General features: G+C 36.6%; 7 protein-coding genes across 7 annotated transcripts; 4 read left to right on the top strand and 3 right to left on the bottom strand.

Annotated features, from left to right (window-relative positions):
• Window positions 1-2,467: 2,467 nt before the first annotated feature.
• Window positions 2,468-3,984, top strand: MONOS_9550 (uncharacterized protein; the record flags this gene model as incomplete). Its single annotated transcript, XM_067880062.1, has 2 exons — window positions 2,468-3,281; window positions 3,332-3,984. 2 exons carry the CDS (start codon window positions 2,468-2,470, stop codon window positions 3,982-3,984), a joined length of 1,467 nt encoding a protein of 488 aa, XP_067720137.1.
• A 228-nt stretch (window positions 3,985-4,212) lies between these two features.
• MONOS_9549 (uncharacterized protein) lies at window positions 4,213-4,485 on the top strand (the record flags this gene model as incomplete). Its single annotated transcript, XM_067880060.1, has 1 exon — window positions 4,213-4,485. The coding sequence occupies one exon, from the start codon at window positions 4,213-4,215 to the stop codon at window positions 4,483-4,485; it is 273 nt and encodes a 90-aa protein (XP_067720136.1).
• Window positions 4,486-4,776: 291 nt separating this feature from the next.
• MONOS_9548 (uncharacterized protein) lies at window positions 4,777-5,406 on the top strand (the record flags this gene model as incomplete). Its single annotated transcript, XM_067880059.1, has 1 exon — window positions 4,777-5,406. One exon carries the CDS (start codon window positions 4,777-4,779, stop codon window positions 5,404-5,406), a length of 630 nt encoding a protein of 209 aa, XP_067720135.1.
• Window positions 5,407-8,526: 3,120 nt separating this feature from the next.
• On the bottom strand, window positions 8,527-9,576 carry MONOS_18250 (uncharacterized protein; the record flags this gene model as incomplete). The annotated part of the gene is made up of 3 exons (XM_067871252.1): window positions 8,527-8,818; window positions 8,912-9,069; window positions 9,436-9,576. The coding sequence occupies 3 exons, from the start codon at window positions 9,574-9,576 to the stop codon at window positions 8,527-8,529; spliced, it is 591 nt and encodes a 196-aa protein (XP_067720134.1).
• A 2,921-nt stretch (window positions 9,577-12,497) lies between these two features.
• MONOS_9547 (putative WD40 repeat protein) lies at window positions 12,498-18,496 on the top strand (the record flags this gene model as incomplete). The annotated part of the gene is made up of 16 exons (XM_067880058.1): window positions 12,498-12,511; window positions 12,574-12,658; window positions 12,739-12,811; window positions 12,889-12,931; window positions 13,044-13,487; window positions 13,639-13,654; window positions 13,832-13,983; window positions 14,204-14,245; window positions 14,732-16,478; window positions 16,503-16,539; window positions 16,742-17,121; window positions 17,186-17,302; window positions 17,355-17,479; window positions 17,690-17,827; window positions 18,049-18,203; window positions 18,381-18,496. 16 exons carry the CDS (start codon window positions 12,498-12,500, stop codon window positions 18,494-18,496), a joined length of 3,684 nt encoding a protein of 1,227 aa, XP_067720133.1.
• A 602-nt stretch (window positions 18,497-19,098) lies between these two features.
• MONOS_9546 (putative acetyltransferase, GNAT family protein) lies at window positions 19,099-20,282 on the bottom strand. Its single transcript, XM_067880057.1, has 3 exons — window positions 19,973-20,282; window positions 19,771-19,881; window positions 19,099-19,697 (listed from the first exon to the last, which is right to left on the bottom strand). The coding sequence occupies exons 1-3, from the start codon at window positions 20,205-20,207 to the stop codon at window positions 19,489-19,491; spliced, it is 555 nt and encodes a 184-aa protein (XP_067720132.1). The 5' UTR covers window positions 20,208-20,282; the 3' UTR covers window positions 19,099-19,488.
• MONOS_9545 (uncharacterized protein) lies at window positions 20,233-26,911 on the bottom strand. Its single transcript, XM_067880056.1, has 2 exons — window positions 26,702-26,911; window positions 20,233-26,625 (listed from the first exon to the last, which is right to left on the bottom strand). Exons 1-2 carry the CDS (start codon window positions 26,906-26,908, stop codon window positions 20,410-20,412), a joined length of 6,423 nt encoding a protein of 2,140 aa, XP_067720131.1. The 5' UTR covers window positions 26,909-26,911; the 3' UTR covers window positions 20,233-20,409.

Below are 26,911 nucleotides of genomic sequence, written 5' to 3'. Positions count from 1 at the left end.
CTCAAAAGGCACATAGTTATCCAAAAAGCTCATAAATGAAATCACAAAATCAAAAAAAAAAAAAAAAATTCAAATTCAAAAAATCTGATAATTAACAAAATTAAATATAAAACTGATTTTCTTTTCTTCTTTTTAAATAAATATTGAGTTGTTTGATTTCAGCAAAAAATATATTTTTTCAAGAAAAAATTTAATGACAGATGAAAGTTTAGTAAAACATTTTAATTTTTTTATTTTTACTCAATGCACAAAATTATTAATATATGAATGGATGACTAATTAAAATATTTTTAATTACAGATAAAAAATATTATTTTTCACAAATACAACCTTGAAGAAATTCTATGTTTTTCCATTTATTTGTTCAAAATCAAATGAAAAATTCTTTTTTATTTGAACAATAATGATGAAACATTTTTTGTTCAATTTATAAACTTTTGGCAAACCACTCGAGATCATTTATTCTTTTTTTTAATTTGAAGATTCAAAAAAGAAAAAACAAAAATTACTCATTATAAAAACATTTAACATCACAAATATAAAAATTTCATCCAACAAAAACTTAGAAACAACAAAATATCTTACAAAATAATGTTAGTATGTTAAAATTTTGTGCAAATAACAAATGGAGAATAATCGTCTCATAACACTAAAGTCAGACAAATTTATGTTCATATCCAAATAATTATGGATATGATCATTAGGAAAAAATATTTTTAAGGTATCCCACGAGGGTCACACCTTGGGTGGTATTTTTTTGCACGAATCGATTTGTTAGAATGACGGTGTATGAAATATGTCAAAAAAAGGGGCACCAAGGTGTGACCTCTTTTTCGAAAAATGTATCTCAAATTTTCAGATCAAAAATCTATGAAAAATTTTCGCTTTTTTGTTCTTTCAAGAACGAGAAAATGCTTATATTCTATTAGTGCTCATACGCTTCATAATTATTAAAACAACAATATTCATTAAAAATGATTAAAAAAAAATGTGTGTTTAGAACTTTTTTCAATGAGAAAAAATTCCATAACTTTATTTCAAAATGTTCTTTCAACAATTTTTCTCGCATTGACGTAGCATCGAGGTTTGTTATTTGTTATCATATGAGGAAAACACATGTTTTTTAAACAAATCTTTTTCATAGACAATCAATAGATGTTCTTTCTTTTGTTTTTAATGAAAATATTTATATGATTGATATGCCAAAGAATAATTGCTAATAAAAGGCAGAGAAGGAAGTTTGGCATTTATTTATTATTTCTATATATGATTATTTTTTATTGACCGTTTTTATTCTTTCTTAACGGAAACAGGTCAAAAAGAATGGAAATGAATAAAAGCGGGATATCTCGTTATGAAGGGTGGCTATGGAGTTGGGAGAGCAATTTCATATGGAATGTGCTTAGGGTGAAGGGATTGGGAAGGAATTTGGAGATGATATTTTCAGACGAGAAACAAGGATATTTTTCAATAAGAAAGATGAAATTTGAGCAGAAAACATGAATTTCACATTTTTCAGAAGAGAGGGAAATCGATGCATTTGATGGGAAAATGACTTCCGGAAAGGACGATTAGAAAATCAGATGAAGAAATATTTGAAAATGGAAGGAATAAAGAATTTTTATTGGAGGGAAACAGTTGGCAATGGAATAAAAAACAGAAAATTGCATATAAAAATGTTTAGAAGGTTTGCTGTTGTTATTATTTTTTTCGAAGTGATTATAATTTTTTCATTCAGGTTGCTGAAAGAGTTAAGGATTAGGTGGCTTTGAAGAAGAAGAAGAAAAGCAAGGAAGAAAAATACAGATAGATGAAATGCGAGATATTTCGAAGATTCCTGACACTGGGCTTTGGTGAAGAATTATTTTTCAGGAAAGATGATTTTTTGTGAAAGAAGGGGAATTGAAAGAAAAATGCATGGAATGAAAAAGTGATTGACGCGTGTTTTGTATTTTTTGTTGGTGGGAAAGAGGATTGAGCTGAAAGTGAAAAGGATTCAGAGGCTATTATTTGCCAGAAGAAGACAAAATCCTGAAGAAGAGAATTTCAATGAAATTCTACGTTGATATTTATTGACTCCCATCTTCTCACTTTTCAACAATTAATCATTTCATGACATTCATTCATCATCGTCATCTTCTTCTTTATCAAATATATCAATATCATATCATAAGATTTCTTTTTCTTTTTTTTCTCTTTCTCCACCTCATCCTTTACATCCTCCTAATCCTTCTCTTTCATTCAATTCACCTTTCATTCACCGCCTTCTCTCAACAAGCAGATCTTCTCTTGTTCCTTCTTCATTGGCTCTTCAATATTCTCCTCTTTCTCCTCTTTCCTCTTCTTTCCATTTCCATTTCGCCACTCAACGCTTTTCGCCTTCTTCTGCATCTATTCATCATCTTTATCCAACAGGCATTTATTCATTAAACACATCATATTCTTCTTCTTTTAATTTTTCTTATTCATGTTCTTATTCATTTCTCATCCTCGCCATCATCATCATCATCAACATCTTAATCAACAACCACAACATAACTTCAAAACGTCCCTCAAACCTTCTTCTTTCTCTTCTGTTATTCGTTCTCCATCAACTCCTTCCAACTCCACTTCTTCTTTATCGTCTTCCCTTTCTTCCCTTTCTCCTTCTTTCCTTTCTCTCTCTTCTCACTCACACATCCCTTCTCTCCCTCATTCTTTTCTCACTCAACAGCTTCTTTCTCAGTCAACTTCACCTGATCTTTCTCCTTATCCTCCGCCTTTCTTTGATGAAGGCAACGAATTTTCTAACATTCGCACAAGAAAACTTCAATTGAGACAAAACAGACTGAGATGGGGGCAGAGAAACAAACAGACGTCGAACAAAGAGCAGAGAATTATGGCTATTTTCACTGGAATGTATGAGAAAGGGAATGATGGGAAAGATGGAAAGAGAAAAAGAGGAAATGTTGTGAGAGGAATAACAGGAATAACAGCAATGAGGGAGAGAGAGAAGGAGAAGTGGAAAGAAAAACTGAAAGAGAGAGAAAAAGGGAAAGGAAAAGAGAAAGAGAAACGAGAGAAATTTCCTGGCTTTAGACTGTTAGGCGATTGGGTAGAGCATCTTGACACAGACGAGGCAGTTGATGAATGTGGAGTCAATCCATTGACACTCGAAAACTACTCATCTTCCAACACCATCAACACATTTGGTTTTTTTGACTATGCAACTTTTCTCATTGACGATTTCCTCTTTGAGCAAGTGCTGAACAACGGCGATGGCATTCTGCGAAGAAGATTCGGTTCGCTTGCAAACAGCCTCATTTCGAGCAGAGAATTGTCCGTTTTTCAGTCAGATGCGATCTGAATCCATCTTATGTGCCTCGAAGACAAAGACAGAGAAAAATCAATCAAAATTCAACACAAACCTTTTTGACTCATTCAACTGCTGGAATTGGCACAAGAAGAGGAACATCTCCTTCTTCATTGTACGATGAATCTTTTCTTTCTCTTTGCCGGCCATCTCCTTCTCCCTCCTCTTCCTCTTCCTCATCTTCTCCAGCAGTAACTGACCTCTCTCTCCATCCAAAACCACCTCATCGTTCTGAAATTGCTATGGCTCGCCGCATAAGAGCAATGCATCCTCTCCTCCGCCGACGCTATCTCAACCGCTGTGCACAAGTGGCTGCTGCTTCTGGTGCTTCACGTTCTTCTTCCTCTTCTTCTTCTTCCTCATTGCTTCGCTCTTCTGGAAACAGATTTCTGACAGGAGAAGAGCAGCAGATGAGGAGGATGAGGCAGCAGTTCGGAAGAAGAAGAAAAAAACAATATTTTGTTCTCCCTTCAGATGTGTTTGAGGCGCTGCCGCTGTTTGCAGAGTTTCGGATGGTGGAGCGGTATGCGGAGAATCTGGAGAAAAGGAAGAGAGAAAGAGAGAGAGCGAAGGAGAGAGAGAGAAGCAAGGAACGAGAGAAGAGAGAAGAGAAGAATAAGAGAACTGATTAAGATGAGGAAGGCATTGAAATCTGCAAATGATGAAAATAACAATGATGATGAAAAAGAAAATAATGTCAAAGCAGAAGAAAACGAGAGTTTATCATTGATTAGAAGAGATTCTCTGAAGAAAACGAAGAATAAAGAAGAAAGTGAATGCCTTTCCGACAGCTCCATCATCAGTGATGAAGAAGAGCGAAGAGAGAAGAGGCACAAACAGAGAGAGAGAAACAGAGGCTGATGCGAAGGTATTGCCAGGCGCTTGAGCTTCAACGTGATTCTGTTGTGAATGAGGTGATTTTGATGGTCAGACCAAACCTGCTGCTTTCTCCGGTTCCTATTGACGAGTCGATAAAAAGACCAGGAATTAATGAAAATGCTGCAAAAAGTGAGGGAGATGGCAAAGAAGACGGAAAAGAAGAGAAAGAATGGAATAATTCTTTGAATGAAAATGGAAACAAGGAAGAAGTTGAAGAAGATGAAGATTATGGAAAAGATGAGGAAAAGAAGTGATTTTGGAGGATTTAATGAACAACCCCAAAGCAGTTGTTTCAAAAGCAAATATTATCAAACGGAAGTAGAAAAGAGTGCAAACACCAAAGAATCCATTAAAAATGACAAAAAACTTGAAACGAACAATAATGAGCCAAAACTAGAGCCACTTTCATCGCAAGTCCTGCAAAAACAGCAGAAACAGTACACAACACAATCACCTTTTCCATAGCCTAAACAATTCTTTTCAGCAAGAGATACTTTTGGAACGATGTATTTAACACGAGGGAAGCAAAAGGAAGGCGGTTGGAAATGTGGAGAGGAGCTATTGGTGCCTCAACAACGCTTCCGTCACCTGTTGTTGTTGTTGGAGGAGGAGTGGTGACGTTGAGTGTGATGGGGATGAAGGATTTGAACAAAGAAGTGACAAGGGCGATGCAAGATGAGTTTCAGAATGAGAAAGGGAAAGTGGACGATGAAGAAGCGAAAATCACGTTTAATTCATTGGAATCTGATGATCAGAAAGAAAAACTGCTTCGACTGATGAAACTGCAGGAAAGACAGAAGAAGAAGAAGGAGAAAGAAGAGAAAGAGAAGAGGCGGAAGAAGAAAGAAAAGCGGGAGCGCCGGAAAATGGAGAAAATGGCGAAGAAGATTGAAGAAAAATACAAGAATCTGTTAAGCAGCATCCAAGGAATACTGCAACCTTACATTGAGATAGGCACACCAATTAACCAGAAGGAGAACAAAGTGGCAAGCGAGGTGCAGCAAGAGGCGAAAGAAAGCCAAACGCCAATTTTGACAAGAGAGAGGAAATTGGACTGCATGCTGAATGACCTCGCTAATTCTGACTTAGAAGATTTGAGCGATGAATTGGATGTGCCCTGCCGCTATGTTCGCATCAAAAGCGAGGAAAACGGGCAATTTGTGTGGAAGATGTGAAAAGTGCCTGTGCATGCAGCAGTCGACGCGAGGCAGACAAGAACGCGGTTGGATCTGATGAGTGCGCTGAAGAGTGGGCTGAAGCTGAGCCAGGCGGAACTGTGAAAAGGAAGCAGAAAAAACACACAGAAAGGGAAATAAAGGGGCATGGAAAGGATCAGCTCTGCTGTTTCAGAAGGAGAAAGTGAAAAGAACATTCAGTCAGAGCAGCGTGCCTGGAATAAAAGATGTGATGTCAAAACTGTTTTCTTCGATGTTGTTCTCAAAGTTGACGTCTTTCTTCACATCGCAGAATTCAAAGGCGATGGATCTGATGCAGAAATACCCTGCCCTCAATTTTGTTACGCCTTTTGATTCAGCTGCTGATCTTGCTGTTAATACAAAAAATGTTCTTCATCCTCTTTCTCACCGAACTTTTTCACTTGTCAATTCGTTCATTTTTATGAACATCCAACTTCAATTTTCTCCTTCTTTCAGAATCTCTTCATCTCCCTTCCTTTTATCTCAAGCTGTTCATCCATCTGCTTCTAATCTTGCTGTCCTGGCTCACTTTCTCCACTTTCACTGCCTGCTCTTTCTTCGTCTACTTCTTTTTCATTCAACTCTCCTTGAATTCGGAGTCAGACCTCATCTTTCGTTGCAACTTGGAGAGATACAAAGAAATACTTATACAAATAATAAATAACAGCTGAAATTACATTACGACTGAAGCGATTCTCCACAAAGCAAAGAAAAGCATGCACGTCATCAACAAGAAAATGTTTCTGACTTTTTCATTTGGAAGATGAAAGAATTCACAGAAAACAGACAGAAAAGTTATTTTGTTTGGATGTTTGAAAATAGCCTTAGGCAGATTTCACAGCAGCGAAACCACGGCGAATTGTTGCAAATGAAACGATGAAGAAATGCATTTTGAAGAGATGAAATAGAAGATTCCTTCAGGCAATGAGCTTTATTTGCATTTGATGAAAAGAAAAAATTATATGAAGAAATGGAGAAGAAATATTTTTATCTGGTCTTTCGTTTAGGATTTTGAAAAAAATTAAACTTCTGGTGAAAAGAAAATGATAGCTCATGGATTTTTCTATGACATGGAAAATAAAACAAAATTTGAAGAAGAAATAATTGAGGAAATTTTAAAGAAATTAGAAAAAGGTTATTGTTATCAATGATTTTTGTGTCAACCGCTTCGAAAGTGAGTGTTTGAGAAGGAACAAATGTTGAGGAAAGGAGGGTGAGGGAAGCGTCTTGGAAGAGGGAAATGAAGCCGTTGATGGCATATTCGATAATGGCGCAAGTGTTTTGCTATGTTTAATTACAGCCATCAGCATCGGCTCCATTGTTTGCTACAATTTTATTCAGAGTAATGTGAGGGAACAAGCTTTCGAATTTGTGTTAATCCAATATTCCACTTTATCTGTTTCTGTTTGATGAATCCGATGAATCGAATAAAATGAACGGAGATTTATTAGCTATACAAAGGTGAGGAAAAAAAAGAAAAATAATAATTAATGTTAAATTTGTCAAAAAAATTTTGTTTTCTTTTCTTCTTTTCTGTTCTTCTTTTTAATTTTTTCTTAACAATGTTTTGTTTTTCCAGTTTGGAAATATCAATTTTCCTTTTAAAGATGATTTTTTATTTTTATTTTATTTTTTTTAATTTTTGAAACTTGATCAAAAAAATCACTTTTAAACTAAAACATTAAAAAGGTATGATTTTTTATATAAATAAATAAAACAAATACATATGACAGAAATAAAAGCTAAATACTTATGAGATATCAACTTAACTTTTTGATCAATAAAAACCACTATAGATTATATTTTTTCTATTTTTGATCTTTTTTTATGATATCAAAAAAAATCACCCATTTAAAAAATAATCCCCAGATAAAAAAAGGATATAATCACATTGAATTATGCACAACTTTTTGTGATAATATCAGATTATGATTATAAGAGATGTGACTTCATACAAAAAAATTTTTTTGTAACAATTATATGTTTTTAATTTTTTTTTTCGAAAAAGTTGAATTTGTAATTATCTCAGGTGAAATAGAAATTGTATCTTTTCATCTTAATTTTATTCCAACTCATCAAATTTCATCAGTATGGAAACAAATGGTTGTCAATACGATAAGTTCTATGGCAGGGAATTTTTATTAGTTGGAATGAAAATTTGACGAAAATGTTCTATAACAATATTTACCTGAAATTTGAACAAAATGAACTAATCGGAAAAAATTTGACAAAGACACATTTTATCATAAAGAAAGCAATTATTATGATGTTGCATCTTATGATGGCTTCCTTTTTCATATTATTTCTAATCAATTAAATGAGTTTTTTTAAAAATAAACCTTTTTTTTTATGAATTAACAAATCTATTTTTTAATAATTTGTGTTTTTTTTTTTGTTTAATCCTGTGATTATATGTGATAAGTAATGAATGAAAAATAAAAATCAAATATTAACACAGACATTTGTTATTATCACCGATGTTGATTACATTCAATTGAATTATTCATTATTGGATGAAATTCGAATAAGAAATTTTAATTTGAATAAAGATAGTTTATTCGAATAAATAGCCTTTATTTCAAATACAGGCAGTTTATTCGTATAAACCATGTTTATTTGAAAACTGAGCCCTTTATTTGAGTTATTTTTTATTGTGGGATTTTTCGATCGAAATGCGAAATAATCCAAAACATTTTGATGTTTCAAAGATGTTTTAAAATTTGAATTGAATATTTAAATAACAATTTTCATTCATTTCACATTTCATTTTGCGAATTCACTTAAAAAATTTGAAAAATCGGATAATAAAAATATGTTAGCTCCTTTTAAAAATTGTAAAAAATATTAAGAATAGTTTTCCTGAAAGAAATATTTCCTATTATTAAAACGAAACATACGACAAACAACTGACTTTAATATGTGTTCAAAAGTACGTTTGTGAACATAAGTTCAAATGAACTTATTGAGAAAAAAGTTAATTCTTTTATGAAAAATGAAAATTCAATAAGTGTCATTAAAACGGAGGTGTTGAATTCTGAAGAATAGCTGGGAAAACTCTGATAAATGCAACCAAATGAGTTTTTTCTCATTTTTCTTGTGCTATTCAGGTATAAATGGAATGAGAAATGACATGTTCTCCAGCTCCTGCATCCATCCCAACGGCTTCGATATACTGGTGTGCGGTTCAGACATTTTTCTTTGTGCATCGTTCTGGAGAGGAACGCTGAATATTAATTCAGGTTCAGCAGGCAATACGCTTGCTTTCGAGGAATCGGCGCTTATCCGAAACGAGTTCGACCAGAAATTTTTATCAGTTTCCTCCAGCAGCTCTGAAAAGGCTATATTCAAATTTTCTTCTGCCGCACACGATGGTACCCTCCGTTGTGCTGTACTAATCACAGATAGACAGAGCTTCGTCCGTACTGATTATTCTGTTGTCAGGAATTCCTTTCTTCGTTTCTCCGACTCGTATCTTCCTCCACACCTCGGGATCGACTTCTGCTCGATAGCAAGACGTTTGCTCCAGCAAGCTCTCCTCGGGTTGAAGGCGCACTTGTTCGTGCTGAAGGATGCAGTGTACAGACGGAAGGGTGCGTGTCTACGCTTTTGCTCCCTCTTTATCTCTCCTGTGCATCTGAAGATCTGTGGAGATGAACACAAGTGTATTTCAAGAAAGCTGAACCTTGGATTGCGATGCAAATGAACTGATTGGAGTGATTCTTCCAAGCGAATACCATTTGAGTGCAGCTTGGTGAGAGTTTAACCACGGATGGAACTATAACAAAGCAGACAGAAGAAATGTTCTGAATGTGAAAAGGACAGACACAGATGCAACAAAGCAACATCCCTTTCAGAGGCATTCACTTTTGCGAGCAACGATTCAGCCAAAGGAAGAAACATATATGTGGACTGATTCAACTTCAGAAAGAGTGAAACCTCAGCCACCTTCCACCTCTTATTCGAACTGTGTGTTTATGATTCGCAAACGTTTGTGGAGAGCGATCAAACATTTGTAAATGCTGATCTGTCCCGCTTCCTTGTTCCATTCGCATCCAGTGAGATCAACATGACCGATGCTGGATTTGTCATTGCTTCGTGTGAATCGCGGATCGATTCCTGCAGATCCTTTGTGACTGGCTTTGAGCGCATGGATGTATCGGGTGTACACAAAACGTTCTGCATCAGCTACCCAGCACACTTCATCTGTCCGGCAGACTTGTCGAACTTCACCTGCCAGTCGTTTTCCAGCGAGGAAGCAGCGCAGTCAGAGCTGCTGTTCCAGGAAGACAGTAAGTGATCCAATCCATACCTCCTGAACAGTTGGAGCCTCTCTCTTTCAGGGATCTCTCTCCACGTTGTCAATGAATTCAGCAACGAAGTCAGCACAATCATCCTCAGCAAGCAGGGTTCATTGGCAATGGATGAGTTTTCTTTTGACCCACACGCAAGTATCGCTGAGCTTGGTGCAAATACCTTTTCTGTTGTAAAAGTGGAAAAACATATTTGAACATAATTTGAGTTGACAAACAACAATCTCATGCGTTCGATATTTTTGCTGTATGAGGGATCTTCGAGCACATTCGATTCCATCGAATTTCGTCATGCAGCCTGTCCAAATGCTCCATTGTCGAAGCAGCAAGCAGTACTAACAGCTCTCCCAATCACCCTTCATCAATTACCATCTTCAGATCGGCATAGGTTGGTATTTTGCAAACAGCGAACAAGTCGTCTGTTATTTGGAGCAGGGAAGAAGGTGGGGTGGAAGTTGTTGTGAACAAGACAAATGTGTAGGGGTGTGTGTCGAGCAGTGCAGAAAATGGCGGTTCTGTGAATAATAATTTGAGCAGCTAATAACGGGTATAATATTACAATTCTGTACTGATCCGGTGAATGAATTTCACTGGAACGAGAATGAGTGGCTGGGCGTATCGGAATGGAAAGTCAACAGAAAAACAAAATGTGATTCTAAGTCTACAAAAATCAAAAGCAATGTTGAAAGAATATGAAGGATATTTTCGCAATGTTAAAAAAATGAATCAAAGCAAATAAACAATAAACATGTTCATATTTTCACGAAAGAAGTTTTCAAACTATTCTTTACGTTGAATCGCAAATGATGTTTAAGGAATGCGTAATTTTTGCATATTCTTTTGGATTTTTATTTTCGTGCTAACGTTCAAATAAGGAATAAATAATATTGCTCACTCAACAGCAATTGGACGAGCACGCAAAAATGCAAACGGCTTTTTTGTTAAATAACTATCATAATCGAAAAATTAAGGTAATAATTTCTAAAAATCAGAATCAAAAAATAAAGATTGTGAAACAAGATGAGTGCAAAATAAAGAAGGACTTATTAATATACATTATCAATCAGTTTGGCGAATAACCTTTTCAACATGAAATAATCATTCCAATGTGAAAAGAAGAAGAAATCTTTATTTTCATGAAATATTTCCAATTTATGTTATGATCAAAGTTGTAAAAAATGATAATTCCACAAAAAACCTCTTATATATGTGAAAAATAATTAAAATAAATTTATGAATCATGAAAATTTTCATTAAATTACTTCATAAAAAAGTTTTTCATTGATTTTCACGAAAAAAATGTTTGATCACTAGTTTTTATTATTTATAAATCGTGAATAACGCATGAAAAACATCGAAAACATGAACAAAAATTCCATTATAATATCTATTAATTTTTTATTCAAATCTTTCATGGTTGATTCGAGAAAGCAGACGTTTATTTGAATAAACTGCCTCTCATTCAATTATAAGGGGGTTTGTTCGAATAAAGTCAGATCATTCGAATTAAAACTTTTTATTCGCATTTCATCCATTAAAATCGAAAAAAGTTTAAGTGAAAAGAAAACTTGGTTCATTAGGATAGAAAAATAATTGAACTCAAACGATTTAAACAAATTTAACTGACAATAAAATTTTCATTACAAAATAAAACAATCAAAAAATTTTCGACTGAACAAAAAATAGATATTATTTTGATCAAAAAATAAAAAAAGCATTCATATTCTAAAAATCAAAACAAATATATTTCACGAAGAAACAGTTTTATTTAACGGTTTGATACATCCATGTTATATCTTGCTACTTCAAAAAAACAGCAACAACAAAAAAAAGGGTAATGCTGTTTGTTTTTTGTTTATTGAAATTCAAATAATTCCAATCTTACAATAATTGTGATAGTCACTAGTTAAAAAAATGACCACTTAGTATTAATATCCTTCAAACAGAATCCGAAATAAACAATTTTAATAATTTTGAATGTTCAAAGAATTTGAAAAACCAAAAAATTGAATTTAAGTTTTTCAAAGATTTCTTCATTTCAAATAAACCCAAAAAATTTTCGATTCGCAAATAATTTTTGAAAGTCTTAATGTCTTTTATTATTCATCAATTGATATTACAAAGAATTTAGTTCGATTTTGAAAGACAAAAATAATAATTATCATAAAAAATCTTTCATCGATAGAAAAAAAACATTGTCATTTATAAAAATAATATTGGGATATTTACAAAATTAATTGCATTTAAAACGGGACAAAGATTGAATGCAAAGTCTGAAAGCTTACCCCGGGTATACCCCGGAGTGTATAGCAACAGCATATCAATATTTTTGTTCAGATTCTTCTCCATGCCGTGGTTCAATTCTTTTTCTTGATATTGGTCCTGTGACTGTTTGAAAATTTAGTTGAAGATTACGACATGGAAATTTGTTTTAATTTTTATTTTGAATAAATGCATCTGATAAAATAGATTCTTGAACTTCTCGGTATGGTTTATTTTTTATTTTTGATTTTATGTTAAAAATTTCCATTTTGAAACCAAATAAATTGAGATAGGACATGGATCATTTGGACAGTTGTGCTTTTTCATTTACTGTGCATTTTAGAAATATATAACAATTTTTTTGCCTCATTTAGAGTTTTTCTTGTTCGTGTATGTGAAGGGCGTGCTGCTCAAACACCAGAAATATGCGCCTTAAAACTAATTCCTCCACATCGAGCATACTCAAAAAGTTATTTTAGTCGAGAAGTTCGAGCTGGAATGATGCTTCCAAGGTTGAGATCACCAATTTTAATAAGAATTAGCGAGTCAATTAACAAATAAATATTTAACTCAGGTACACATCGCACGCTGTTCCAATTTTTCAAACGGTTAACAGTTTTAAGTGTCGAGGATATTTGATGCAATATATAAAAGGAGAGGTTGCTAATTATTAAGCATTTTTTATAAGACGATTTTTTAAAATATCATTTTTTTGATGAAATTCGCTTTATTGATCCAGACCCTGACAACATTCATGAAAAAAACTGAAAATCTTAATGTGGATATAATTCGTCATGTCTTCGCTCAGATTTGTATGCTGCATTTGCTTTGCATGGCTGATTTTTTTGAATGAACTAAATATCAACATTTTGATTCATAACATTAACAGTGGACTGCCTATGCGCCATGAACACAGCTGGGATGATTCATAGGCTTGTGTTTTTTTGTTATAAACGAAAAATTTCACGTTGTCCTTTTTTATCTGAAAACTGTTATTCAAAACATGTATAAAAACTTTTTAATGCTTTGCCAAATATTTCTCAGAGATTTAAAAGCTGATAATGTTCTGATTGCAACTGAACCACCTCAACCGAATACACTTCCTCCTGAACTAACCCCTTCTCTTTCATCCACAACTTCTTCTATGTCTTCAACAACAGAACTGGCAAATAATTTTTCTTCTGTTCTTCAGCCACTCACATCCTCTTCTGCCAACCCTTCTTCTCAAGCAACACTTTCACAACAAAATGAAGCGAAACCAACAATATCGCCAATTCCCCAGCAATCTTCCAACACCACATCACAATCACTGTCACTCACCCAGTCATCGCCTTCTCCTCCTGTTGCGTCTGTGCTCCCTCCTTTTGCACCCAAACAGCTACCGTTTACAATCACACAAAAGACGCCGCTGGCTGTTGTTGCAGACTATGGTACTGCGAGACACGATATACACAACGGAGCCTTGCTGAATGCTACACTCAATATTGGGTATTTTGTGAATTAATATCATATTTTTGAATCTTTATTTGAATGTTACGATTTTCTAATGATGATTTTTCAAATCGCAACCGATAAATGTAATTGCTTTATATCTTCATTTCCCGTAAAACACATTCTACTTGACCAATCAATTTTCTAGAACACCAATGATTCGCGTATGTTTTAATTGATGATGTGTTAATTTCGTTTTTTTTTTAAAATTATTTTTTTAATGCTATCGGAGAAATTGTTTTGATGCATTCCCTTCATATTTGAACATTATTCTCGCCCACGCTATTTTCGATACTTAATTTTATTTATTAATTTTATTCTTTCTTTGCTTCACAACTTAGGCGCCTGAGCTCTTCCGTGACAAGCGTGATTTGACTGTTAGCGAAAGAATGAAAGATAAAAAGAGGCTGGCTGTGATGAAGGAGACCTCAATTGTCTCTGGAAAAGAGGACATCTATTCATTTGGCGTTGTCCTTTTCAAAGTAGTTTCTGGGTGTGCATTAAAGATGATGAATGATGCTGCTTGTGAGAACTTTCATTAAATAATGAAAAGCGAAAATTATGAGTTCAATAATAGACAAACCTTATGAAAACAACTACAATTATTTTTAAACTTTTCGATTACAATTCTTAAACTGAAGTTCATTACTTGAAAATTGGTTATTTTTACATATATTTTCATGTTCTATTTAACTTTTTTAATGTTTCTTTAGGCATTTCCCTTTTGACTATCCACCGTCTCGTCCAGGAGAAAGGTTCAAGTTCTAATTGATTATAACTTTTATTTGATTTCCACAATAATTTTTTTATTCTTTTTATTCACTCAGATGGTTGAAACCTATAAAGTGTGCAAATATTTAGCTTATTTAGAAGAATATTAATCTAAACAATCTTTTTTTAAAACTTATCTATTTTTTTAAACCGAATGCGTTTATTCATTGTACTTAAACAAAACTTTGAATTTATTATCATTTTTTGCTTTTGCCTCTTGTTGCGATAATCACCCAAACGAAAACTTTAAATGCGATTTATCTACGTTTCAGTGAAGCTGATTTAATTGAGTGTGCTTATTTTCTTATATTCTTTGTATTTTTATATAATTTTGTAATCTGAAAACATCCTTTTTTCCGTTCTTCAAATATACTCTCAATTTTGAAAATAAACTTATTCCATCAAAAAAACACTCCATTCATTATTTTTTTGTGCGAAAATAATTAAACCAAACCATTTTCCTCTCATAGTCGTCAACTCCACATTTCACCAGATTTTTCTCCATTGGAAAGACTTTCCCATGACTGTGCTGATCTGTGCCGTCTCTGCCTCTCTGTCAATCCAGTCAATCGCCTTTCAGCATCGGCTGCTCGTCGCCACCCATTTTTTGCGTCTGTTGGAGAAAGCGAAGAGGAGCTGGAGTGCAGGCGAAGAGAAGAAGAGAAGAAGAAGAAGGAGGAAGAGGAAAAGTTGGAAAAAGAAAGAGAGGAAAAGAAAAAAATAGATAATGTGAAAGAAGCAGTTGATAAAGAAGGAAGAGAAAGTGAAGAAACAGGAGAGAAACCAAAACATAGCGGAAGTTTGCTATCTCCTTCAAAATTGCCAGAGACAAGGAAAGACATTCTGACACTTTATTCAGTGAAGGAAGAGGATGAAAAAGAAGAAGGCTATTTTGAGCAGTCAAATCTGGATAATGAAGATCAGATGCAACAGAAGGAGAAAAACAGAAAGAAAGGAAAAAGAGAACAATGGAACGAAGGAATGAATGAAGCTCGCTATGATTATTTGACCGGTGAAGAATTAGACAAAGCGAAGAACGAAAAAAAGTTTGACGAGAACTACCCTTACGAATATGACGATGAGACAGATGAAGATGAAGATGAAGAGGAGGAGGAAGAGGAGGAAGAGGAGGAAATTGATATTCAATCATCAGAAATGAGAATCAGAAGACTCAAGAACTCTTCTCGTTTCTCATCAGAGATTTCATTATCAGGTTCGTCTGCTCGTTCTTCCTCTTCACCAGCTTCATCCTCTCCAAAGCCATCCAAAATTTCACAACAAGTGAAATTGGAAGAGATGATTCGCCATCCGCTTCCTTATCCGTTTTGCTCACTTTCTGTTCAGCAGCAGCTTTTGTTCCCTCCAATTTTCCCTTCTTTTTCGGAAATTCTTCAGGCTGTTTTCGAGCTTATGCAAGCTTTTCATTCACATAATGAATGTTTTGCTGCTGGACATGAAAGCTCAAGTTTTATCAAAGACGAAAAGAAAGAAAATCCAAAGGGAAAAATGAATGATGATCCAATTGCTCGGCAAACAGACAAAAAATATGATTCAAACAGAGATAACAAAGATTCATATTTGAACAACGATTTCATGTTTAATACGATTATTATCCTTCTTTTTCGAGGGGTACTTCATTGCATTGAAGCTCTTAAATTACCATTGGAAAAAGAAAAAGAAAAAGAAAGTGAAAAGAACGAAAAAGAGCAAAACAAAACTTCTGGTTGTCAAAAACATCCTCAAGAAGAAACTTCAAGCAATTGTTCAACTGTTCTGAATCCTGTAGCAAACGAACAAGATCCTTTAAAAGCATCTGCAGGTTTCTCTTCAACAATCTCATCAGTGCAGACTTCTCAAAGTGCAGAAGAAGGGAAAATTTATTACTATTTGAAGCAAATTGACACAATTTCAAGAATTGCATATGAAACTTTGAAACGTCAAAAAGCAAATATGTATGGATACAAAGAGATGAAGGTTGTCCATTCAATATTTGAAGTGGTTATGTCTTGTGTCATACCAACACAATATCCACCTCCAGCACCATTTCTTTCATCTGAAGCCCAAATAAATCTTATAAGCTGGCTTCATCTCCTCGCTATTCTATCGTCAAACACTACAAAAGTTCAAGCACCTCACAACACTTCACTCATTCCATGGATTGGAGCATCACTTTACGAAACAGCAAACCTCTTATCTTTCTATCAAACACATCAAAATGTTTCTTCATTTCTCATTTGATAGCTCATTTCAGATTTTTTGTTTGATTCGATTCTTTTTCGTAAAACCAATTAATGCTTAAGCTTCTCTTTTTACATTCGCACTTTTTTAATCAATCAATTTTTTTGTTTACAATTATTAAGAATTTGAGAGTCAAACAAATAATTGTTAAACAATGGGATAGATCAAACTCGTTGCTGAAAAAGTCCTGTTCCTTATATCTTTTAAATTTATTTTTATACTTTTTTCTTTATTCATTTTAGAAATGGCTGATCCCCGTCTTCCTCCAGTGGATGCTAAGCAATCAGATTCTGATTCATCAAAGAAAGAGATTTATACATTTACTGCCAGTCATCCTGTCTATTCAGTTGATTGGAGTTGGAGAAAAGAATTTCCTTATCGACTTGCCTTCACTTCATTTACTGAAAATCTTTCAAATCGCATTACACTTATCCAACTCGATGAAAGCGCTCGACAACTCAAACAAATTACGACAGTAGAACATCAATTTCCACCAACAAAAGTTATGTGGATGCCATATACACAATCAGACAAACCAGATTTATTTGCAACTACAGGTGATTTCCTTAGAATTTGGGAATTGAAAGGTTCATCTGTTGTTAACAAATGCGTTTTAAACAGCGTATGCAACATCATTCATTCACTTTTCTTTCTATTTTTCATTCTTTTGTTGCATTTCTTTTTAGCAAACACCAGGAAGCGAACATCACGCACCACTCACTTCATTCGATTGGAATTTCACGGATCCAAATATTATTGGAACTTCAAGTATTGATACCACTTGCACAATCTGGGACATACAAGTTTGCAACATTATTCTTAAAAATTTAATATTTTGTTATATGCAATTTATAGAATGAAAGGGCAATGGCTCAGTTAATTGCTCATGACAAAGAAGTTTTCGATATTGCTTTCACATCAGGAGTTCATGTATTTACAACTGTTGGAGCAGATGGTTCTGTTAGATTATTTGATTTAAGGTGTGCCAATTTTACTATATGGATTGTTCAAGTTTTGTAACGTCGTTATTCTTTTTTGTTGTGAATAATTTATAACTCTTCAAACAAATCTTTTTCTTTTCTTTTTTCGATTCAACTTAAAATTTGTCATTGCTCCTTGTGCCATTGAATCATACAATATTATTATTAATATTCATTTCCCTATTATTTTGTTTGCAAACGTTTATTCAGAAACCTTGAACATTCAACAATCATCTATGAATCACCAAAATATTCTCCATTGTTGAGGGTGAAGTGGAGTCATGTTGAGCCAAATTACCTCGCAACTCTTATTTTGGATACTGCAACTGTTGTCATATTGGATATAAGGTGCGAAAGTTTATGAAATTGATTTTTGACTTTGTAGAATGAAACTGAAAGTTTAAAGAATTATGAAAGCTACTGTTTTATAATCAACATGTTGCATTTTCAACATTTTCTTTTTTTAACGCTTTTTCTTTATTGTTATTGTTGTTGCTATTATTTTCAATAACACTTTTTTTCCCCCGTTGAAAAACACACGCCTCCATTTCACTCATTTATTTCCATAGGCAACCATCTCTGCCTCTTCTCCAGCTGACTGGCCACACACAGCCTACCAATTCAATTGACTGGGCGCCATCATCACCTCACTACATTGCCTCAGGAAGCGATGATAGCAACGCATTCATTTGGGATCTTCGCTCTGCCCCCAAAGAAATAAAAGGTGTGGATCGAGGCAGTGTTTTGTTGAATGTTTCTGAAGACGTGAATTATTTCATTGATCATCCATTGCTCTTTTCTTTTCTTTTCTTTTTTCGCTCTGTTTATTTTATTCTTTCATTTTTAATAATCTTCATCTCTTTCATATTTCAATTGCATTTCTTTTCTTTTTTTTTTTCAGAGCCATATCTTGCATATCATGCTGCACAGCCTATCAACACTGTCAGCTGGTCTTCTCAGCATCCTTCGTGGATTGCCATTGCAATGGAAACACTCATCCAGATTCTTCGGATCTGAGAACCTGTTAAAAAAGCAACAAATAGATAAAACGGAAATGAAAACGTGGAGAAAAAGAAGAAAATTGATTTTTAAAGTCAAACTATTTATATATTTTCCTTTTCAAGCTACAAAAAATAAAAAATGAAATGAGTTGAATTTTGGAATGAGGCACATACACTTCTATCATTCAGTTTCTTTTTATTTCTGTAATTAACCTTTTTTTTTGAATGTTAATTTATTGTTTTTTTCAGTGGTCTAAAGCATTTTCGCAACTTCTTGTTCTTTTTTTCTTTCTGTTCTGTTCTGTTCTTTGATTTCTTTTTATTTTTCACCTTTACACTTACATAACCGAAGGATACAGTGACGTTGTTTTTTCATTGGCAATATGCTCAATTGGGAAATTTCATAAATTCACCCCACGTTTTCTTTCCGTTTTTCTTTGTATGTTCTGTGCAGGTTTCTCTGTATGATGAGCTGTTTTTTTGAATCTCAATTCACATCAATTTTTCTTCCTTTTATTTTGTGCACTTCTATTGATTTTATCTCCGTTCTCTGAAAGTTGTTTATCATCTGGATTTGTATGACCTCTAAACTCTTTTTTTCATTAAGTCATATAAAAGTTTTTTTTTTCTTTATTTTTATTGTGTCAATTCACATCTTACGCATCTTCTCAATGTCGTGTTTCTTTCTTGCTTTTTAATTTTTATAAATTAGCACTTATTCTTTCTTACATATACCAAGAGCAATTATTGTTCATTCTATTACGTGTCTATCCTCGTCAAAACTTAACTTTGAATAACTTTATTGCTCCAGATGTATAACAGCGTTGTATTCAACTCTTTTTTCTTCTCATTTTTTCTTTGTTGCCACGATGTTTTGTTGCATTTTCAATGCAATCAGAATTTCTCGATTATTTTTATCTTCTACAATAATCAATGTTCAAAAAAAAAAAAAGAAAAAGAAAAAGAAATCACTTCTTGATACATATTAATTCATTAAATGAAATGTGCTTAATGAGTAATTTCTTTCTCCAGTTCATAGCATGATGATGGTTTAAGAGTTTTATAATACTTTTCAATTCGCTTCTTTTGAACGAACCCAAATGCATTCATGTAAAAATCAATTGCAGATTTATTTATTACATGAACATTCAAATGAATTCGTTTAATTGCTGGATCGTCCTTTGCAACATTGAGAACGTAATTCATCAGATATGTTCCTTTGAATTATAATTTAAAGTTTTATGATAGAAGCAAAAAAGTGAAATAAATACAAATGGAATTCAGTCAAACCAATTTTACAACGCCTAAATTGCTTCAAAACAGAAAATGACATTATGTAATAAGATGAAACATCATCTTTATTGAAGACAACACCACCAACAAGAATATCATTGAATGAAACTTATTTTTTTCAAATCATCGTGTTTGAAAATGTTTGAAATAAATACGTTTTGTAATTAAAATTTGTTTGTAAGAAAAGTTATTAACAAACCAATTCTTGCATATTTTTCTTCTCTGTCGAAAATACCATCATAAAACCAATTTCGATAATGAACAGGAAGGCATGTTGAATTTAAAACTCTAAGCGCTCCGACATTTTTGATGGTTACCCTTCCAAAAGAAAATTTGTTTGAAAACGTGGAAAGTACTTCTCTTGCTTTCAATTCTTTTTCATCTGGCTTTTCTTCTATTTGATATCTTTCTTGAGATTTTTCGTGCTTTGGCATGATTGAAAATCAAAGATCAAGCTTCTTTACGAAAAAAAATTAATTATTAATTTTAAGAAAAAATAAATCTAAATTAAGGGCACAGAATCCACATAATTAAAATTCGACAAATATTTAACTGCAGAATATTATTCCTTTCTTACAACCCCCAAATGAACAATATCAATAATGAAACAATAAAATATGATTTTCGATTTCAGCTTCAACCTTTTTTCAGGTAAGAACCAGAACTTGATCTTGTTGAGTGGGAATGGCGAGAATCCCGATCGTGAGAACGACGAGAAGAAAACGCAGGAGATCCATGAGAGAGTGCGCGCGGAGTGGTGGACGCAGCTCCTGTTGACCGAGCAGAAAGCGACCCTGACTGCTGGATGCCCGAGGAAGAATTGCGGTGATGGTGGTGGGGCTGCTCATAATGAGGCTGATGTTGTGTTTGTTGCTGCTGCTGTTGTTGTTGCTGTATCTGCTGCTGCTGCTGACGATGCATCGCCTGCTGCGTGTTTCTTGGCGAGGCGAGCATCGCAGCCTGGCTCTGTGCGAGCACCTGCCGCTGGTACTGCTGGAACTGGTGGTAGACCTGGTACTGCTGCTGGATGAGCTGCTGCTCGTACGCCAGAAGCTGCTTCTGCTGCTCTGCCTCGAGCTCTTCGCTCTCCACTTTCTGCCGCACTTTCTGCTGCTCCTGATGCAGCAGGTCGATCTGGTGCTGGTACACAGCTGCCACTTCCTCCAGACTCAGCGGCGCATTCACAGGAGTCGTTGCTGGCTGGGGTGTTTGTGAGGTTGGCTGGACTGACTGAGAGGGGGAGTGAGAAGGAGAAGGAGAGTGTGCGGGAGGAAGAGGTGTGGTTGAAGGGGTGGGGATTGGGGTGTGTGCGTTGACTGGGGCTGAGTTTGATGAGGAGGATGATGAGGATGAGAATGAAGAAGCTCTTGGAGTAACTGGTGTAGCTGTTGTTGCTGTTGCTGAATCATTTGCATCTGATGCCATCGAAGACTGAGAAGATGGCTTTGCCAGTTTGGATGCCTGTGGCTTGGCAGAAGCAGCCATTTGGCGATTTGGCTGGGCTGATGTGTTTGAAGGAAGAGCAGCTGAGGATGAAGGAGACGAGGCTTGTCCGACTGCGAGATTGAATGGATGTGATGGAGGAAGAGAAGAACCAGTGGTGGATGTTGAAGGTTGAGAGGGTGATGTGGAAGAAGAAGAAGAAGAAGATGATGATGATGAAGTGTTATTATCAGTTTGAGGTGTAGATAATGTTGTGTGGTTTCCAGAAGGAGATGACGATGAATGAGAAGGAGGAGGAGGTGGAGGGAAGACTGTGGCAGAAGTTGAGGTTGGAGTGGATGGAGGCTGTTGTTGTTGTTGTTGTTGTTGTGCTTGTGATGAATCAACTTCAGCATCTGGCTTTTTGCGAGACATCAAAACTGTCGAAGAAGCGCATGGATTTAAAGATGGCTGTTGATGTGTTTCACTTTGAGCATCATTTTTGTCCAAAGAAAAAGGTTTCACTTCGTTTTCTGTCTCTTCCTCTTCTTCCACATCTTCTTCTTCCTCCTCTTCCTCTTCCTCTTCTTCTTCCTCCTCTTGATCTTGTGCTTTCCCGCTATCTTTCTTCGCTTTCTTTGTTTCTGTCCCATCGTCGCTGCCTTTCCACTCCAAAAACAGATCCTCATCATCGTCCATATTCAGTTTTCTGCCTCTTTCATCATCACTCCTTTTATGCGCTCCTGTTTTGTTTTCCTCTTTTGCTTTGTTTTGATCCAACTCATTTGATTGCATTTCTTCAGACTGTTTTGTTGTCCGCTCATCTGAATTCTCGCTTTGTTTCACATTCAATTGCGAATTTTGCTGCATTTCCGAGGGAATCAGCGGAAACAGCTGGCTTTGCGAGGCAGTCGCCTCCTTTTCTGTGTCAAATTGGTTGTGGAACGACATAACTTCTGTCTCCTCGTATTTGTCCATTTCTTTCTCTTGCTCATTTTCTTGGTTACCATTAGCTTCATTTTTAGTATTTTTCGTGTTTTCACTTTCTTTTCCTGTTTTGTTTTGAGTCTCTTCATCTTCAGTGCTTCTTTGCCCTTCCCTTTTCCCTTTCACTGCTCTGACCACTTCATCATTTTCTTTTTCTTTTTCCTCTTCCTTCTCATTTTCTTTGTCATTTTCCTTTTCCTTTTCTGGTTCAATCAGCTCGACCATTGTTGATTCCACTGAAGGATATTGCACAGAATTGTCTGAAATAGAAACATGAATAGACTCAATTTCGCATCCGTCCTGTTTGTCCTCTTCTAACAGTGTCAAATGGCCAGATGCAGAAGATGATTTGGTGCTGTTTAAAGAAGAAGAGGAAGAAGAAGAAGAGGAAGAAGAAGAAGAGGAAGAAGAAGAAGGATTAGATGCAACGATGGTAGGAGCTGAAGTGATTGGAGATGCCAGTTGAGCGTTCGATGAAGCAGAAGGCAAGGAAGATAGTGAGGAAGACGAAGACGAAGAAGAAGAAGAAGAGGAATTCGAAGAAGACAAAGCAGGAGACAGCTGAGGCAGTGGAGTAAACGAGACCTGAGATGATGATTGGGAGGAGGTGTGGTGGTGGTGATGGTGATGATGCCGATGAGGTGAGCTTTCGGGTGATGAGAATGAAGGCGATGAATGAATCGGCTGAGACTTCGAACTGGAGCGGCTGTGGGAGTGCTTGTGAAGTGTGGGCGATGCCAAGGGGGAAGAAGGAGAAGAAGATGCAGATGCAGATGAAGAAGAGGAAGAGGAAGAGGAAGAGGAAGAGGATGAAGAAGAGGAAGACGAAGTCTCGTTTCTGCGTATATCTCTAGAAGAAGCAGAAGCAGACGGCGAGTGTTGTATTTTTGGTGATTCAGGCACAGGAGAAGACGAATGGAGGGACATTGCTGGTGTCAGCGAAGAGGCCGAGCGGTGCAGATGAGGCGAGCTGTGCGGCGAATTCAACGAAGTCGTCGAAGCAGACTTCGAATGCCGCCCTTTGCAACTCCACTCCACATAGTTCTGCACTGTTTCTATTGCTGCCTTCATCTGCTTCACTTCCTCTTTGACAGTCGCTTCTGTCTGCTTCTGCCTGCTCTGAAGGGATGCCGACGCAGAAGAGATGCTTTCCTCGCAGTGCTTGGTGATGTTGGCGAGTGTGACGAGGATGCTCTCACTCAGATCGCGCGACACATTCACCACATCGTTGCTCAGATGGTCGATCGGCGGGGCTGAGCTGTTCTGTTCAGCAGCATTGCCACTGCCGCTGCCGCTTCCGCCGTCGCCTTCTTCGCCGTCCTCCTCCTCTGGCTCGTGGTCTACAAAGATGTTGAACATAAACAGCTGGATCAGCTCCAGAAGCACTATATTCACACGCTTCGCAAAAGACTCACTTGGCACGCAGCTGTCTTCAGAATCTGCTCCTTCTTCATTGTTGCCTGATGCTTTGCTATCTGAAGAAGAAGAAGACGCAGAAGCAGAAGCAGAAGAAGAACCGTTCTGCTTGCTGTTTTTCGAGCTTTCCTTCATCTGCTCTGACAATGCAGCGTTGGCTTCTCTTTCCTTCTTCATCTCACTCAGCAGCTCCTGCAGCATCGCCTGTTCAGACAACATCGCCTCGCTTATGTTCTTTGCCACAATCTGCTTGATAAACTCCTTTTCTCTCTCTTCTCTCTCTTCTTTCTCTTCTTTCTCTCTTCTTTCTCTTTCACTGTCTTTCTCTTCACCTGCAGAAGTTGAAGTTGTTGAACTGCAACTTTGCTTTGCTCTTTCCATCGCAAAAGCATTTTTGTTTTCTGCGTCTTCTTTCTCCTTCCTCTGCTCAGCCGCGTCTCTCTCGTTCTCCCTCCTTCTCTTCTCTCTTTCTTCCGAATTCTTCCTCTTCTCCTCTTCTGCATTCACTTCGCATCCATTCACCCTCCTCTCCAGCTCCCTCACAACCCCCTCAGTCTTCTCCATCCGCTGCATCAGCTGTTCTGTGCTGCCTCTGTTCCCATCCACCTTCACTTTCATCTGATTTACGCTTTTCCCGTTCGCTTCCACAATTCCCGACAGATCACGCACCATCCGCATTGCCAGCTGAATCTGCGAAAAGAGGGCAGGAAGAGACAGCTGCGGCTCTGATGAATGAGGAGGGTATCTTGGAGAAGGAGCAGACGAGCTCATGGCAGAGGCAGATGATAAAGGCAAAGAAGAAGAGGAAGAGGATGAGGAAGAAGATGATGTTGGAGTGTTAAGCAAATTCGTCAGTGAAGAAGAAGCTGAAGTGATCTGAGTGTTGGCGAATGTGTCATCATGATTGACAGATGCCTCCATGTTTGGATAGCGAGGCGACACAATGTTTGTCATCAAAGAAGCAGAAGAAGCAGAAGCAGAAGAAGACGGCTGTCTGAAGAGAATCTGTTTCAGCTGGTCAATTTCCAGTGTCCACAAGGGCACAGACTGGCGGAAGCGGACTTGAATGTCACCTGATTTGTTAGTCACTGAAAGGAGGGCACGAGGAGAGGCAAATGAAGAAGCATACAAGGAGCCATAGTTCGCATTCACAGAGGAAGAGATGGAACCAGCAGCGGAAGACGGGGTGGCTGATGAAAGAGAAAGCGGAGGAACTTTCCTGGCCTTTGAAGAGCCTGACAAGGAAACAGGAGAGCCAGTTTGAGCAGAAGGAGGTGAAGATGACACAGAAGCACTACTGCTACCAACAGCAGAAGAGGAGGAGGAAGAAGAGGAGGAAGAAGAAAGAGGAGTCAGAGACGAAGTAGAGATGCTGGAATTGAGAGAGAATGCTCCCTTTTGCACCAGCTGCTGCTGAGAATGCTGTGGTGGCTGAGGCAGAGATTGTATTTGAGACACCATTTCCAATCCCAAAAGAGGCAGGGCACACGTCACAATGTCACTCAAAATGCGCAGCCTGTCGTTCTGCCGCATGATTTCGCGGGCGTTCTGCTCGTCTTTCTCTGTTTCTCTCTCTTTCGCTTTCGCTCTCTCACGTTCGCGCTCTCGTTCCTTCTCCAGGCGCCGCTTGCTCTTTTCTCGTTCTGCTCTTTCTTTCTCTTCATTCAGCCTTTCTTCTTTCTCTCTCTTTCTCCTTCTCTTCTCTTCTGCTGCCCGCTCAGCCTCTTCTTTCCTTCTGTCTTCTCGTTCCATTCTTTTCGCTTCATTCTCCTCGTGTCTCTTGAACGAGCTAACCACATTTTCCACTTTGTCACTTGCCGTCTGCGACAGATGCAGCGACTCAGCAGCGTTTCCCTGTGCTCTTTCGACTTCTGCTGCCAGGCGCTGTATCTGATTCTTGCAGTCGGCCTCCACCTCTCTCAGCTGCTCCTTCTGCTGCTCGTCTCGCCGCTTCTGCGTCTTCTCACTGTCTCTCTTTGATTCGTCAATGATTTTCTGGATTTCGTCCATTCGTCTTTTTTCGTCTTCCTCTTTCTTCTTCCTTCTGTATGCTTTGATCTTCTCTTTCTCTGCTCTTCTCTTTTCCTTCTCCTCCTTCACCCGCTCTTCCTCTTCTCTCCTCCTCTTGTTCTCTTCTTCTGCCATTTCTCTTATCTCTGCCATGTCTTCATACACAGAATCTGTCATTTTCCCTATCCCTTCAAAGCGGTCTTTCGTTCCTTTGCACATCTCCTCGCACGCATTCATCTGCGCTCTCATCGCTTTGTTCTCCTCATACAGCTGCTTGATCAATCGCATCAGCTCGTCGTCTTTCTTCTTCTGTGCTTCGTCTCTTTCTCTTCGTTCTGCCTCTTTTTCAACCGCTGTTTCTTCATATGTTAGTCTTGCCATTTCTATTTTCTCCTCTTTCTCTTTCTCCAACCATTTGGCAATCTCCTTTTTCCATGAACTCCACTCAACCTTTCTTGCTTTCTCATTTTCTTGTTCTCTTTTTTCCATTTCTTTCACTTTTGTCATTAGCAACCCAACATCAACTTCTATTCCTTTGGCATTTCGTTCCAAAACAAGTAATCTTTCAAAGCGCTCACTGCCATCTGACACAGTTGTTTCTATTAAATTTCCCAATACCACCATCTTACGTTCTGATCCATTCACTTTATCGGTAAGCAATGATATTCTCTGACTCAATTCATGAAGTTCGTTTGTTTTTTGTTCAAGTCTCAATTTTGTCTCTTGTAACTCTTTCAGTAAATCTTTTTTCTCTTCATTAAGTTGAAAAGATGTTGTGAACAAGTCTTCTCCTTTCTTTTGAATGTCTGAAATTTTCATTATTTCTTTTTGGCAAGTATATAGCCGAGTGTTTAGTTCAATACCTTGAGAATTCAGCTTTTTTTCAAGTTCAATAACAGAACTGTCAATGCTTGAAACTTGTTTTTGTAGAGATTCCATTGCTAAATCAGAAAATAGCTGCTTTGTTTGCTTTCTAAGTTGAACGTCTCTCTGAGAATTTCGAACTGATTGCTCATTCTTAAAAATAACAAAAAGATAAACATCATCAAATTCCACTAAATAGAAAGCATAAATTTTAAAAATTTGATCAAACATCGATACGAGAACGTGAGAATGATGAATCACGTAGGGTTGAAGTTAATGAAGATGTTGATGGTTCCTGACGAGAAAAAGGGAATGAAGAATAAGACTGAGCTTGAAGGGGTGCTGGTTGAACTGAGGTTTGCATGGATGATGGCAAACCCAGGTTTTGCCGTATTTCTTCGAAGCTATTCGCAATTGAAAAATCAAGTTCAGACATTTG

This window comes from Monocercomonoides exilis (genome assembly GCF_001643675.1).
Source record: "Monocercomonoides exilis strain PA203 chromosome Unknown scaffold56-565389, whole genome shotgun sequence".
NCBI classification, from domain to species: Eukaryota; Preaxostyla; order Oxymonadida; family Polymastigidae; genus Monocercomonoides; species Monocercomonoides exilis.
This window is presented reverse-complemented; position numbering and strand designations above follow the sequence as displayed.

What these genes read in the sequence shown, in the direction of transcription:
- MONOS_9545 (XM_067880056.1), bottom strand. Translation starts at nt 26,908, where the DNA reads ATGTCTGAACTTGATTTTTCAATTGCGAATAGCTTCGAAGAAATACGG. An exon ending in TCTCACGTTCTCGTATCGAT is followed by an intron (nt 26,626 to 26,701) that starts GTTTGATCAAAT and finishes GTTATTTTTAAG; the next exon opens with AATGAGCAATCAGTTCGAAA.
- MONOS_9546 (XM_067880057.1), bottom strand. Translation starts at nt 20,207, where the DNA reads ATGCCAAAGCACGAAAAATCTCAAGAAAGATATCAAATAGAAGAAAAG. An exon ending in AGAAAAATATGCAAGAATTG is followed by an intron (nt 19,882 to 19,972) that starts GTTTGTTAATAA and finishes GAAAAAAATAAG; the next exon opens with TTTCATTCAATGATATTCTT. An exon ending in ATTTAGGCGTTGTAAAATTG is followed by an intron (nt 19,698 to 19,770) that starts GTTTGACTGAAT and finishes TATAATTCAAAG; the next exon opens with GAACATATCTGATGAATTAC.